General features: G+C 37.0%; 1 protein-coding gene across 2 annotated transcripts in view; it reads left to right on the forward strand.

Annotated features, from left to right (window-relative positions):
• The window catches only part of IPO11 (importin 11), a 94,839-nt gene that overhangs the window by 25,460 nt on the left and 53,923 nt on the right, over positions 1-15,456 (forward strand). Inside the window, exons 10-21 of one of the 2 annotated variants that reach the window (XM_044446222.1) lie at positions 386-456; positions 971-1,163; positions 1,242-1,409; positions 1,660-1,703; positions 3,080-3,170; positions 4,780-4,827; positions 6,319-6,424; positions 7,406-7,532; positions 11,651-11,684; positions 11,812-11,852; positions 13,327-13,443; positions 15,334-15,447. In XM_044446222.1, the coding sequence (XP_044302157.1) occupies positions 386-456; positions 971-1,163; positions 1,242-1,409; positions 1,660-1,703; positions 3,080-3,170; positions 4,780-4,827; positions 6,319-6,424; positions 7,406-7,532; positions 11,651-11,684; positions 11,812-11,852; positions 13,327-13,443; positions 15,334-15,447 (1,154 nt within the window). The remainder of the gene's footprint in view (positions 1-385; positions 457-970; positions 1,164-1,241; positions 1,410-1,659; positions 1,704-3,079; positions 3,171-4,779; positions 4,828-6,318; positions 6,425-7,405; positions 7,533-11,650; positions 11,685-11,811; positions 11,853-13,326; positions 13,444-15,333; positions 15,448-15,456) is intronic. The other variant, XM_044446223.1, reaches the window with a different exon arrangement.

Consider the following 15,456-nt stretch of genomic DNA (forward strand, 5'->3'; position numbering starts at 1 on the left):
TTACCTATATGGGATATATAAATTGCTATTTTTCAGGGAAGAGACCGGGGCAGCCAGGGTTTGAGGTATACTGAAGCCATTGCAGCCTCTTTCCTTCCTGTGTGTAACACTGTCTCTTGATGGCCCCAAAGAGCCATCCAATGAGTGGGTAGGCAAAGATGGCCTCCACCAGTCTTCCTCCTCTGCATTGGGAGTGTGAGCTTCCATGTTCAGGGGCTTACACTTTCCTCCATAGAACTGAACTCTACATCTTATGGCATGACAGTTCTGTTAGCCTTTAAGGTGCTGGCATTTTTTATATATGTTTGCTGTTTTTTAATTCTAGAATTGTTGCTTCTATGGAATTTAAGACAACTGAAAATAATCTTTTTTTTTCATTTACCAGGTAGAAGTATAGAAGCAAATCATGTCTGCAGAGATCGACTAGAAAAGACTATAATTCTTTTCACTAAAGTGGTAAGTTATTAAACATTTTAGCTGAATAAACTCAGTTCAGAATTTTATTAATACTATGTGTGCCTGGTTTGAACAGATGAGTAGAATAAATAGTTTTCATGGTGGTAAAGGACATGGGGAGGAAGGAGGCATTTAATATCACTTAAGTCATTTTGATTATTCTCCATTGCAACTGCAAGAGAGAGGAAGCACCCCCCTTCTACTTTCTTACATTTTTCCAAAACACAGCATGACTAGTCTTCTCCTTTCCACATCCAGGTGTGACTTTGCACTTTGATCTGTTAGCTTCTCCTGGTCCTAGTGTTCAGAGACACCAGTCAGCTCTCACCTTCCACCATGGGCTCTTGCTCCAGTTGGGAAGAGGTTTATGGGATTACATTGTTCCAGCTACAACCTAATTTGCATATTGTGCAAAATTTGCTAATACATTTCCATTAATTGCATTTTTCATCTTATTATTACCAGGTTGTTTTTGGTTTGCATTTATCTTAACATCATTTTGTTTTTCTCTTAGCTTTTAGATTTCCTGGACCAGCATCCCTTTTCATTTACCTCTCTAATTCAGAGATCCTTGGAATTTGCTGTAAGCTGTGTTTTCACAGAGGCGGGCGAAGGAGTTGTGTTTGAGCGATTTATTGTTCAGTGCATGAATCTGATTAAGATGATTGTCAAAAACTATGCCTACAAGCCATCCAAAAATGTGGAAGGTAATGTTATTTATTTCACTTTTGAAATGTTATTTAAGTATTGACCTGATCATATATTACTAAAGTATTACTTAATAGAACTATTTATTACAGATAGCAGCCCTGAAACTCTTGAAGCTCATAAGATAAAGGCATCATTCTTCACATACCCAACATTAACAGAGATATGCAGGCGGTTAGTCACTCAGTATTTCCTGTTAACTGAAGAAGAGTTAATAATGTGGGAAGAGGATCCAGAAGGCTTTAGTAAGAAGCTACTAATTCTTTCAACTTAAATTTATTTGAATGTATAATATGCTAGTTTTTTGAGGTATTTAGAAATAGTGTAAAAGTTGAATATGTGTACAATGCTGCAATGTTTCCACAAACACTCTTCATTTTAAAAATTGTTTTTATTTAAAAATCATGCAGAAATCTACTCATACATTTGTGAGATATTGAACTAAAAACTACTCGATACTTGTGTAAAATTTACTTTCTTGTTTGCATGCTGCAGCTGTGGAAGAGACAGGAGGAGATTCTTGGAAATACAGTATTAGGGTAAGCATAGTACATTTAATTTAAGGAGATATATTATTATTTTGCTGAATATAGCTATTGTCTTGACCTGTAATACATGTTATGATGCAGTCCATCACAGTATTCTCCTATATTGACAAGACCCTTCCACACACTGGCAAAATCATCTATATACTGTGAATGCAGGAGGTTAAAGAGGTCAGAAATGTTAGCAGGGAGCAGTCTAGGGCTGGAGTCCTGAATCTTTCCTTTGGATCCCCAGTTCCCTGGGAAGCTCCCTGCCCCACCACCTTGCTTGACCATAGAGTCTCGGTGAAAAAGCTACAGGGGCTCTAATGATCTTTGTTATCTCTGATCTTTCTGGATTAGCTGGCTTTTTACTCACATGTGTTTGACCTCCTGTTGCCCCCCGCCTTTGATTTTTTCCCTGCCTGAAATCAAATATCCTCCTCTTCTTTTTCCATACATCCTTTTTTACAAATAGGGATATCCTTAGGACTGTGTCCACATGACAGTTCTTTTGTGATTCCGTTGTTACTGTGCACTTTCAATCAGATGTGTATGGCAGGAAATTCAGTGGCCATGGAAAAAGACTTGATGCTCACACAGCTGATTGTAGGTTATGTTAAATTCAGTGAGGGAATTTACTCAAGAACACAGACACAAGTTCATGTGTAAGTAATACCCATCTTATTTCACCAAAAATTGTTACACAAGAGCTAAGATTAGTCAGATCGCTACCCTTAGCTGATGACAAGGGCCATGAGAAGTAATATTTTTGTTTTTGGAAAGAATCATCTCAAAGCATATGTTTCATGGTTAGATCTAGAGATGCTTGTGACTCTGGTCCAAGCTTTTTTGCATTCACACATGTATATGGAGAGGATCTCCAATTTTTCCCATTCACAGTTCTGCTACATTTTTATTAACCTTTATCCAATATACCATACATTACCATGGCAAACAGAGTTCATAAAGTGTGTAGGCACTTAGCTCAAGAAGATAGAACTGTAGGAAGCTCTGTTTAAATTGGACAGGTGTAAACAGTCTGTAGTAGAGATAAAGATTTATAAGTTACAGAAATAAGCACTGCCACTGATGGGTACAATATAGCAGTTCATGTTTCAAAGCACTATTTAGTTATATTCATGGCCTCATGCTGTTTCAGGCCAATTTTGAAAATTAGCTGCTCCAGGAAGCTGACTGCATTTCTATGCTATCCTATCAGTTCTTATATTGGTTCAATATTATTAATTTACTTTATACATCTTACCATGAAAACATGAACTTTTATTCGAAAAGGTTGATTAGGTCCTGTTTTGACATTAGCTGAAGAATACTTTGCATGTTTCATGTTCTCTTTAGTAATGTTCTTAATGTTCTGTTTTTCTTTCCAGCCCTGCACAGAAGTACTCTTCATTGATATTTTTCATGAATATAATCAGACTCTCACTCCAGTTCTTCTAGAAATGGTTCATAAACTACAAGGTACTTTTGAAGTACTATATAAGATTATGTGGTTTGTAGAATGTGGAGTACTTACATTTTTACCGTGAGGTGTTAAGCTTCTATGTTTTCTAAAGATTTGTTCCATAACTAGAAGTTGGGCTCTTATAAGGACTATGTCAAAGATTACTGGAAACAGATAACTGAAATTCAATTAGCTGTCATACTTTTTACTTCTGACATGGTCACCAGCTAGTGTTTGGATAAGATTATATGAAGGAAGCGATGATCAGGTCTGTCCCGAAGAGGGCATCTCTGGACCCAGAGATGGCCTCCAACTATAGGCTGGTGGCCAATATCCTGTTTCGGGGAAAGGTGCTTGAGCGGGTGGTGGTGGGACAACTCCAGGCGCTCTTTGAGGAAACTGACCATCTAGACCCATTTCAGTCTGGCTTCAGACCCGGCTGTGGAACTGAAACTGCCTTAGTTGCCCTGTATGATGACCTGTGCAGGGAGAGAGACAGTGGGAGTGCATTCCTGTTGGTTTTCCTGGACCTCACAGTGGCTTTCGATACCATCGACCATGGAATCCTTCTGGACAGGCTGGCTGGGTTGGGAGTAGGAGGCACCAAGAAATTGTGCCCCAAGAAATTCCTTGACCCCTTACATAAGGAAAGTTTTTGTGTTAACATAAATGGTGCAAACCACGCTCTTAACTGTATGAGTCTGATGTAAAATTTCTAGTGAAACTTATATAAATAAGGGCAAATACCAGATTTTCCAAATAAGCTTAGGAATCAAATATTTTGTCTAGAGGGAGAATGTAACAGAATGAGATGTGTCTCTGACGTGATAGAGGGATGGAGCAGTCACAGATGCTTCAAATAGGCCTTATTCTGTTTTGGTGTTTGCATTGTTGTGATGCTTCAGAAGGATCTCAGTCAGTTTCACTGGCTTACATGGAAGTGTCACATTCTTTTACTTTTCCAAACCATAGCTTAGGACAGCGGTCCTCAAACTTTCAACAGGGGCCCAGTTGAAAGGCAGCAGTGGCGAGCACGGGCACAGTAAGGTGGCGGCAGGCTTGGTGAGGTGGTGGCCATGGGCCTGGCTGCTCCGGGGTTCGCATAATTAAAAACAGATTTAAAAAGTTATTTTTTGTTACCTTCAATCCTTTTCTCATCTTGGTCTTTGTCTCTCTTTCTCTTCCACCCACCTCTCTTCTGTTTCCCGCTCCGTACTCCCGTTCTGGATAAGCATGCAATGGGGGCGGGTGGGAACTGGCGCATGCGCAATTGAGCTGTTGCAATTTGGACATGTGCCGGCTCTCTCTCTGCTCAGTTTTAAAGAATGCCTGTGCCAGCTCAGAGCTTTTGGACTTGCTTGGAGATCGTTTTCTCTGGATAAATAGGCATGATGGGTCAGATGCGGCCTGCAGGCTGTAGTTTGAGGACCCATGGTTTAGGAGGTCAGGACTGAGCAGCATTTGTATATGCTACATGCCATTTCCAGTCTTCAAAATTTACTTGGTTTTCCTCCTCTTCCTTTTTTATGCATTATAGCTTTACTTGCTAATTATTTTTACATACGTATTATCTTAACTATTTTTTTTTCAATTTAATCATCTGAAATAAACCTGCATTTCTTTCAGGGCCCACTAATATGGATGATACCCAGACTCTACTAATTAAAGATGCTGGTAAATTAAATTTCTCTTACCTTACATAGGCGGATTTGTGGATGTGTGTCTTCTAATTTGTTCTAATAATTAAAATTGCAATGCTCTTAGTTGTTGAAAACAAATATCAAAGTAAACAAAGTAAACAGTTAAGCCAGAAGAGTCTAAGAATAGGGTTTTTGAGGAAAAGATTTGTAGAACATCTCATCTTTTAAGTTGCATTTCAAACAATCCTATATGTGTTTTTCTGAGAGTAATGCTGATTGAATTCAGTGGGATGTTTATAGGATTGTTCTGCAAAACTTATTTTGTACAGTTGTATGTATGGGTAGACACACAGGCACACATGCAACTAGATGCAGGAGAAATGGTAATCTCAAGCATTGTAAATGGAGATAGTCTTTTTTCTTTGTATATAGTAGGTGAAAAATAACCTTCAATTGGAGAATGGTGGTCGCTTGGTTCCAAAAGGAATAGAATTGGCAATTTTTAAATAAATGTTTAACCAAGTTACCTGAATAGATGCTTCTTGTTCAGAGATAGTGAGCTTCTGATTAACAGATGCTGGGCATACATCTAATAACCTCAGTTGCACATAATGTTAATCCATGGTTGTTATTTAACCCATTGTTAGTTGCCTTACTCAGAGTTTGACTGGTAGACAAGAGAGCAACACATAGTTTCTCTTCTCAAAGGTTGGGTTGTTTGTGCACAGTAGTACTAGAATGTAGAACGTATGGGTTTTGTGTTCTGTTTTGTTTCCACTCTTGCTTGCTTTCTCTGTAGCCTGGCAAAACAGTCCATGAACAATCCACATTTCTAGGCTCACATGTAATGACCACACATAGTTTAAACAATGCAGAGTTCATGAACAAACAATAAAACATGACTTCTCTTTCTGGAGTGTTGATTGTTAACCATGATTGCATATCACATCAATACACAATTCAGTAACCTGTAAATTTTGTAAACCATGGGTTAGTGTAAATCAGGTCATTAGAAAATTATTGTCTGCACTGTTTTCTTCATGTGAAATTCCAAGGCAAGTAATATTCGAATGCTGGGCTAGATGATCATATTGAGCAAGACAATATTTGAATTTTCTTTAGCATCCTTAAAATAGTTTTCTCAATATTCCGAATCTGTTTTTACACATATGACCAAACAGAAGTTTTAGAATGCATAGTTAAACATTTCAGCTTCTGCTTTTGCAGTTGGCTTTTAAAATACATGCTCATACCCTGTTTGTGGGCTTACCATCGACAAATCCTTGGCCACCAAAATTCTGAATTTAGATAAGCAGGGCTATTTTTAGGTTCTTGGAGCCAAGGCAACAGTTTTAAGGAGCATACCTCCCTCCTTCCCCTGCATGCACACATGCGTTGAGCGTATGTATGTAGGTGTAAATGATATTTCTTGTTGAACTAAGTAGCTTATTTAATTTAAAATACATATTTTAAGAAGATTAGTTTAAAAATGAATGACAATGACATTAAATTTTCCCCTCTCCAGTATATAATGCAGTTGGCCTGGCAGCATATGAACTATTTGACAGTGTGGATTTTGATCACTGGTTTAAAAACCAGCTACTAGCAGAATTGCAAGTCACTCACAACAGGTATATGCCCTTTTATTTGCTTTAATATAAATTCATTTATGTTTTGATATAAAAGAGATCAAAGTTGTCTTTTACAGTTCAGGATAATGGTTTTTACTATCATAATGATATGGACAGTGCTTTGCTCCACTGAAGAAATACCCATGATCCTTTATTGGTACATCTTCTTTCAGTCTAAGAGTGTCCATGTTTAGAGCTGCAAAGTGTTCAGCCCCCCTTATTCTAGGGCTTGCTTCTGAAATAAGTGCTTATACAGCAGGTTCTTTGTATGTTGCTTCCCTCTGTTCTCATTCTTTAATATACAGTGGGCTGTATGAAGCTTTGATAGGGTTTGGAAGGTAGGACACATACAATATTCAGTATTATATATATATTGACAGCTTACTGAGTAACAGAACTGGGTTGTAGTGACTTGTGCTTCCAAGACTTTTAATTTTTAAAAGAAGTCCTTTGTTTGTTTGTTAAAGAATATTAATATTGTGGGAACTATAGATTCCAATATGCTTATGCTTCCAGTGACTGCAGAAAAGAATTTATTTATTTATTTATTTATTTAGCAAGCTTCTATGCTGCCCCATTCGCCGAAGCCTCGGGATGGCTCACAACAATAAGCAATAAATAAACAGCAATAAAAAATACACAATTAAACAATATAAAACAATATAATCGAAGATGAGAAATTCACAGAAATGTCCAACAGACTTCTATTCTAGAGTGTTTGTCAGGGATTAAAAGTTCTTTAGTGCACATTTTTCCCTTATGGAAATAGTTATGGATTAATTTTGTATGTTTTGTCAGAAAAAGATCCTTTGACTATTTCTTCTGCAATATTATATAGTTGGTTATAGAATTTTGCCTTTTCCTGTGATAAATGATAAGCTAACTGGACATTAATGTTTAGCAGTTCAAGAGTTTAAAGGTATAATGTACTAGAGTTTTACTAATCCTACCCTTAAACCACAATTACTGTTATGTCTTAAGGTATAAACCAATACGTCGGAGGGTGATATGGCTAATTGGACAATGGATTTCTGTGAAATTTAAGTCTGACTTGAGACCTATGTTATATGAAGCAATTTGCAATTTGCTTCAAGACCATGACTTAGTGGTATGTATATGTTTGTGTGTGTGTGTGCGTGTTTGTGTGTATCTTGGACAAATATTTTGGATTTATCATGTATCTAATCTTTTTGAGTTTGCAGACAGAGGATTAAACTCAATCTTGTGCTAGCAAGATTGCACTGGGAACGTTTCTTCTCCTAACTGCATTCTTCGCATGCCCCTAAATCTGTTCTGGAAGATTCTCCAATCCTCAGGAGCAGATTTGTAGGGTGTGTCAGGGCTGAAGGCAAGGTGGCAATTTCATCCATTGGTGCAGTGTCAACTTTTGAGTATAACCCAGTGTGTACTTTTCATTGCATTATTTTGTTAACGAAGTACTTTTCATTGCATTACATTGTTAATGAAGTTTGTTAGTGGATTTATGTTGATATCAATAGCATAGACGTGATCAAATAAATGCATACAAAGGAAACTTAGCTCTAGATGGATTTATTTTCAAGATAAACCTAGACTTTGCTAAAGTTTAAACCTGCCCACAGTTAATCTGTCCAATTATTTATTTGCTTGAAGTATTTTTAAACTGTCTTTTATCGTCAAGGCCTCACAAGGCGGCCTCCAACATATAGAAGCACCGCATACAAAAGTGTTCAAATGTATCCATAAAATGATTAAATCAATGAGACCAGCCTTTGGAGCCTCATGTATCACTCACACTTCCATCAGCTCTGATAAGGAGAGTATTAGTGAGCACGGGAGCCAGTAGTCCCAACGCAAATACAGTCCTAACTCAGATGGAAGCTTTATAGTCCAAGATTACCCTTTCCCCCACTCTTCTGTGAGATGATGTACTTCAAAATCTCGTACATAAAATTTATTGTGGAGAAGGATCTACTGCTAGAATATACTGTGGAGAAACAGAATGGTTTCTTATTAGCAAAGGCATCAGACAAAGATATATTTTATTACCCCATCTGTTCAGTTTGAATGCTGAACATGTCATAAGGCAAGCTGGATTAGGATCAGAGGAAGAATAACTGGAAAATGGAACATCCATTGATAATTTTAGATAAGTAAATGATATAGTATTACTGGCAGAAAGCAGCAATGAATAAAACAACTCCTGATGAAAGTGAAAAAAAGCAGGACTACCACTGAACATTAAGAAAGCAAAAATCGCGACTACAGAAGAATTATGGGACTTTACTGTCAACAGTGAAGAAAATGAAATTGGGAAAGATTTTGCCCTAGCATGGTCATCAGTTCAAAGAGAGACAACAGCCAAGAAATTAGAAGACAGAATCGGAAGGACAGCAATGAAGAAATTAGAAAAGATAATAAAATGTAAGGGCATTTCACTTGGAGACCAGGACCAGGATCATTGTATCCTATTTCTGATCACTTGTCTATTGCTGTGAAAGCTGAATAGTGAGGAAAGCTGACAAGAAAAAATTGATGCATTCGAAACATGGTGCTGGAGGGGAGCTTTGTGAATACTCTGGACTGACAGAAAGACCAAGTGAATCCAGGTACATCATAACAAGGCAAGAATCAGTGGAGAGTTCTCCTCATGCCCATTAATTCTTCTTAAGTTCATACCAGGCCTCAGTAGGTTTTAACCACAAACACAGAAACTGGTAGATTAAAAAAATCCACAAAATACTTCCCAAGCAGTAAGCCAAAGGCAAAGAGCCCTTTGCCTGTTGCCGTTTGTCTTGTACCCAAGGCTCATATCTCTTGTTGAGATGTTTAGCCTAAAGATCTGGAGGGAAATAAAACAGCCTCTGTTTAGAGCCATAGGTGAATTAAGACCTTAGCATCTTTAGAAACAAACTGCTGTTTCAGTGTTAAAAATCACTCAGGTAAATATATCAAGAACATATTGATGAAATATATTACTATATTTCTAGTAATAGTGCACAATCTAGAAATATTTAAAATAGACAATTCCCCCCAGTTTTTCTAGTCTTTGGAGAGGAGATTCCAGAATTTTTTTGGGGGAAAGGAGCAATAAACTGTCCTTTGCTGTATATTTGCAGTCCTTTGTAGTATATTTCTGCCACCTGATTTTTATTGGGTATGTTTGCTCTGCTCACAGCTTGGCTAATCTGAAGAGACAGGATCTTCCTCTGCTTTAGACCATTCATTCCCTCTGCTCTTCAGTAGCACACAAACCTCATCAACTCTACCACCATCTTTTTCTCCAACAATAAGCTGCATTGTTTGCTTGCACTTGAGTTACTGGTTCTCTTTTATTTTGACGCTGAAAAATCTGTCTTTCTGCTCACACCTTATATTACAATTCCTTTATTAAGCTCTTTTCTCACCATTAAGCAAGATGGACTTTCTGCCTATAATTAACCAAAAAAAAAAAAAAGGGAAGTTTCTACTTCTCCATCCTGTCAAGATTAGTGCCCACAAGCAAGGACAGAAGTACTGATACAGACTCGCAAGGGTTGGGGAGAGATGTGGAATGCCAAGAGTACATGCACATGCTTCCAGGCACTGGCATGGTAGAGAATGACTTGTAGCAACAGCCCTTTGTCTCGCACAGCCCCTTGGTGTCCTGCATTTTAGGTCATTTCCTTTTTTCTCATCCTTCCTCTTTTCCTGCAACCAAAAAGCAAGAAACCTATGCCTCTTTCATGAGGAAAGCAACTAACTGTATCTCATGTTTTTCTGTCACTTTCTTGTACTCATACACACAGCTTTAGAGGATGCTTTCAGTCAACCCATCATAGTCCTTTCCAATAGTGTACACGAAAGGGCTTAATTGAAGCATATTGGTTTGGAACTTCAGCCTTTGTTCAGTGCTTTTAAGACTAAGTGTTATGTTACTATGTTTTTGTTTTGTTTTTTGTGTAAGACAGCTATGTCATCACTTATACCAGACTATCTAAGTAGATATTTCCAGTCACACTATCTATCTTTGATGCACTGTGTGATTGTTCTGTTTAATCACATAACACTGCCTATAATTATCCAGAATATATCAGTTAGGTAGGATTTACAATACTAGATCTTTCAATATGTCTTAGTGGGGATGTGAAACAGGAACCGCTGGCTGGTTCTGTTCTTTTACTTAAACAAAAATGAATGTGTATGGTATTCTACAGTACAATAGAACAGAGTAGGTCAAGAAGTGGTCCCCCACCAATACTACTGGCAGATCCAGAAACCATCTATTAAATAAAAAGTAATAATAAAAATGAAAATATACTATATAATAAACCCAGAACCCAGAGAAGTACGTCACATTTGATATATGGATTCCTTGGAATATTTCAGAGTCAGGTAGCATTCAAAATAACACTTGTGTAGATAAAGTTAGATTAGAGCCATTGATTGTTGTTAACGTGTGTGTGTTTTTTTAAATGATAAACCTCTGCATCTGTTTTCCTGTATATGTATTGCCTAATGTTTAGTACGAACCATTTTGTTGGCTTATCTATCGCCTATTGAGGAAAAACAGATATTTCTCTGTATACATTTCACTTGGACAAAATATCTGTTTCAAAATATATTATGGAGTTACTATTAATATGTATTTTACAAACTGTAAGTTTGCAGCTGCTGAACTGATAATTCATATAGTTCAGTAGCTCCCCAGCCCCCAAAAAAGGGCTTATAAAAGGGTAAAATTTTTAATAAAAAATGTAAAATACACTGTAAGATATATCAATCTGAAGCAAACTCATTGTTTTGAATAATTTCCATATTGAACATATTGCATAATATGATTTTTTCTATCTCATCTTAATCAGAGCATCATCATTATCAAACAGATACACTTTACCTTTTCCTCAGCTTTCCAAGTTGAGTGTCATTTTGGTTGTAAAATAAAATTATAGATATCATATCAGTATCATTCATTTCAGATAAATTAAAATGTCCATATATTTTAAAAACATGGTTTAATGAGAGCAGAGTTTAAAAGGAGGTAAAAAGGCACTTTGGGAAGATGTTTCAGGACAAAATTGATGTTAAATGCATAGGTTTTTAAATGTAAGATTTTGTAAGCTAACTTGCATTTTAATTAAATACTCATGAATTCCTTGAATTGTGTAGATGTGTTGGAATATGTAACAAGTATTTCTTTTGAAAGTATTTTACAATTATGTAGATTTGATAACATATTGGGAAACATACATTCTGATTTTCTTTCAGGTTCGTATTGAGACAGCTACAACTCTAAAACTTAATATCCTTTCATTATTTAAAGTACTGTGGTATAACCAGGCCAGTAAAATTATATTGGATTGGTGATGCTTTTTTCAAATGTTTCAAATGTTATACAAAGGAACCAGTTTTTCTTAACTGTGCTTTACCTGTGGATGACTTTGAGTTTAGGACAGAGCAATTCTTACCAGTAAGTGTTTTTATTTGTAATACTAAGTGAATAGTTCAGTTGAAGGGCATACTTTAACAATAAAATGCTGTTTAATGAAAACATTCCTTATCTGGAATTTTTTTCTTCTCAAAATCTTACCACAATTAATGTAACATGTGTTGTTTTTCAAATGCACTAGTGGGGCAGTCTTGCTGCTTGGAAGTTTTTAGACTTTGGAAACTTTTGAGATTTCTGTGCTCTTTTGGGCAGCAAGCTAGCATGGTGTGTGGAGCAATCTTTGACCTTGTCCTCTGTTCGTTGCTTTTTGCCCGTTTGGGGAAAAGCAAGGACTAGAGGATGGGCTTTTTCTCTCCTCTGGTAAGGGCACTTGGAAGGTAAGGTAAGTTGGCCAGAGGAGGCTCAGGATGAATCATATCCTAATCTCTCCAATCTCTTCCCCTCCTTACCCACTAGAATGCTCCCTTTCCCCACTCTCTCAGGTGGAGTTTCCAACCTCAGAGAGGCAGGAATCATGATTGTCTCCATGCAGACTGCAGGGAATGAGGTGGTTTGGATTTCTGACTCCCCCTTTCAAAATTGAAGCACCATCTCTGACCTCAGAGTGGAGAATCCAAACTATAGTATGGTCCCTGGACACTTGCTTGGGGACCATAGGATTGCTTACTAAATTTGAAAACAAGGCTATTGAACTGAAAAGTAATCCCTTCTTGTGGTGATGATAGAATTTAACAGTGAAATCTGAAGTTCTCATAAAATTCAGCATATTGGTTGCCATTGCCTTGAGAGTTAATTGGTTATCTGTTTTTTATTGTTTATTGACGATGTAGTACTGGAAAAAGAGTGTTATAAGTCAGTTGTAGGGATTCTAAAACACAGTTGTGTTCTACAAATAATTAACATGCTGCATGTAACATTGATGTTTGCTTAATGGTGCATCCATAGTAGACAGTCATTTGGGTTGTTCATAATTCCCTCCCTTGCCATTCTTGATAGATATCTTGATACTTCACAGCAGAAAATTATACTGTGTCAGTGGTGCATAGCCAGTAGATATAGTTCCCTTAATACGTCCTGTGATAGTTTGTTCAGAAAATTGTGTAATTTTCATTTCCATAGCAATTTCACATATTTCAAAACTGGAAAGATGGTACAGAAGGCAGAATTTGCAGGAGGAGAAGATGAAAGGCAGGATGCCAAGGACAGGAAGGATGATGAAGATGAGACAGCCTGACCTCAGTACAGGGAGGAAATGTGTGCTGTTAATAGTAGTGGCTATAGCAGAGAATGTAGTATTATAGGATCTGAGACTGCTCTGTGAGGGGCAGAGTAGCAAGAGTTAACATAATGTAGGCTGTTTAAGGTACAGGGTAATATGATTTACTATTTCAGGTAGTAAACCGACTCTAGTCAAATATTTTCGCTTACATCTAGAGTAAGCAAAGATTTGTTTCAGTGTCCCCACTAACTCAGACCCATATTGTCTTTTCCACAGTATTTGGAATCTATGTTTACCCTACTCTTTCAGCTTCTTCAAGAGGTTAGAGAATGTGACACCAAGATGCATGTCCTTCATGTTCTCTCTTGTGTAATTGAAAGAGTCAATATGCAAGTAAGTTGGTCACGTACAATATGTAATTTCTTTTGCATTACAAAATACATTGCATAAGCTATTGTATCTGAAGTAATTTTGCAATCATTATACACATATTCTGAACACACTGATATGTGTTCTGTTTTTGTATGTCTGTGCATGCACACATGCAGTCTCACAACATTTTTTAAAAATAAGGATGGGGAACAATTTTTGAATAAAACTCAAAACACAGTAAAATCAACTTACCTAGAAAAAGTTAACAAACTAGTCAAAGAAAAAAAGCAAAATTAAACTGGAGTATAAATGAGAACCACTGAGAAGACACTTCAAAAAAGTATGGAAAGAGAATTGTTTGGACCTTGCATAAAGAATAACATGCACCTTCCTAGTAGGGAGTTCCACCACTGAACTTGCAATGCCTCTTTAGATTCTGATGAAGTGGAGCAGCAGTGTTACCATATTGGTGGGACTCTGTATCTCCAGGGAGAAACACTGAGCATTTCATATGAGTGCTGAATAACATGGGAAGCAAGATGGAGCTCAAAATACTCTGATTACAAGCCTTCTTGTGAAACTGTTTACATCGTATATGTTTAATAATTCTGTCTATTGCTTTAACCCAACTTTCATGCTAACACCCTCCCTGCTACCTGAACAGCACAATATGCACAACCACATCCAAGCTGCATGCCTGACTCTTAGAGAGGAGTGTAATCCTTTCCAAAAGTGGGTGTACATAAATCCCTAATTTGTAGTGAACTGCATCTGCAAGTAACTGCAATATTTAAAATGGGTAGGAAACCTGCACCCCAAGAACCAATGTCATTCCATCCATGGACATTTTCAGCATGCTTCATTACTATTACCACCCTCTGGAAGGGCCAGTGATGAGAAAGGCCAGCTTGAATGTTCCAAGTAGGAACATTCTTAGCATATCCTTAGCACCATCCTGTATCAATATCCCTAACCCTGCTAGCTTTTTCTAAGTAAGGGACCACTGGAAAGAGCAGTTCGTTCGGCAGAAATGTTCCCTGATAGGAGCAGGTATGTGACTTCATCTGCCTCCCTCTCCAAAGATAGAGCTTTGTTCCTGGTATCAGTTGAGCCTATCTTAATCCAGTATCCAGGAGATGTCAACCCTAGCACTGTCTTACTAGGCATCATAATATTGATTATTGTTTTATTGTATTTAAAATACAAGTAAGAACCTATAGTGCAGTTAATATAATCAGTTAATGTGATTAATAATTGTGTGAGGTCTACAAATGTATGTGTGTATGCCCATTGATAGATTTAAAACAAACAAAAAAAGTAAAAATGGAGTTAAGCCAGGAATTGTGTTTTTTAAAAAAATGATGGCATGTTAGATTGTTTCTCTCATAACAGAAAAAATGAATAGCTATACATTTTGTGAACAAAATAACATATGAAATTTAAAACGTTATAACTTGAGTATTATTCAGAATAAAGATGGCTAGTTGGTGTCCATGGACCATGGATTGAGTATTCATATACCATCCCCATACCCAAGAGGAAAAAATCACCTCAAAATACCTTTATCAATATTGGAATGAACATAATCATAATTTCAGTGTAAATTCTTAAGTCCTTTGTACTCATCCGACAAAATCTTATGTGAATAGTTTTAGGCCATATTTTAGGCAGTTTTTTCTACCGTGAGAACATAAAAGAGTTTAAAAAAAGAGCCATCAGTATCCTGTTACTGAAAGTTTCACTTATTTCTTGCGGAAATTAAGAAAATATCTACATTCTTGTAAATATGCAGTCATGAAGCATCTGGGAGCCTTCATAAGCATGAACAAAGGAGCTAGCTTTTTCTTTGGTTTTATAAATATAGAACTGAATTAATCTGTTTAAATGGTATTGCTTTGATTTTAATTACAGATACGACCATATGTCGGATGCCTGGTTCAGTATTTACCTCTCCTTTGGAAACAAAGTGAGGAGCACAATATGCTGAGATGTGCTATCCTCACCACTCTGATTCATCTTGTCCAGGTAATTTTC

The sequence above is a fragment of the Varanus komodoensis genome, unplaced genomic scaffold (genome assembly GCF_004798865.1).
Source record: "Varanus komodoensis strain SLA01 unplaced genomic scaffold, ASM479886v1 scaffold5, whole genome shotgun sequence".
Classification (NCBI taxonomy): Eukaryota; Metazoa; Chordata; class Lepidosauria; order Squamata; family Varanidae; genus Varanus; species Varanus komodoensis.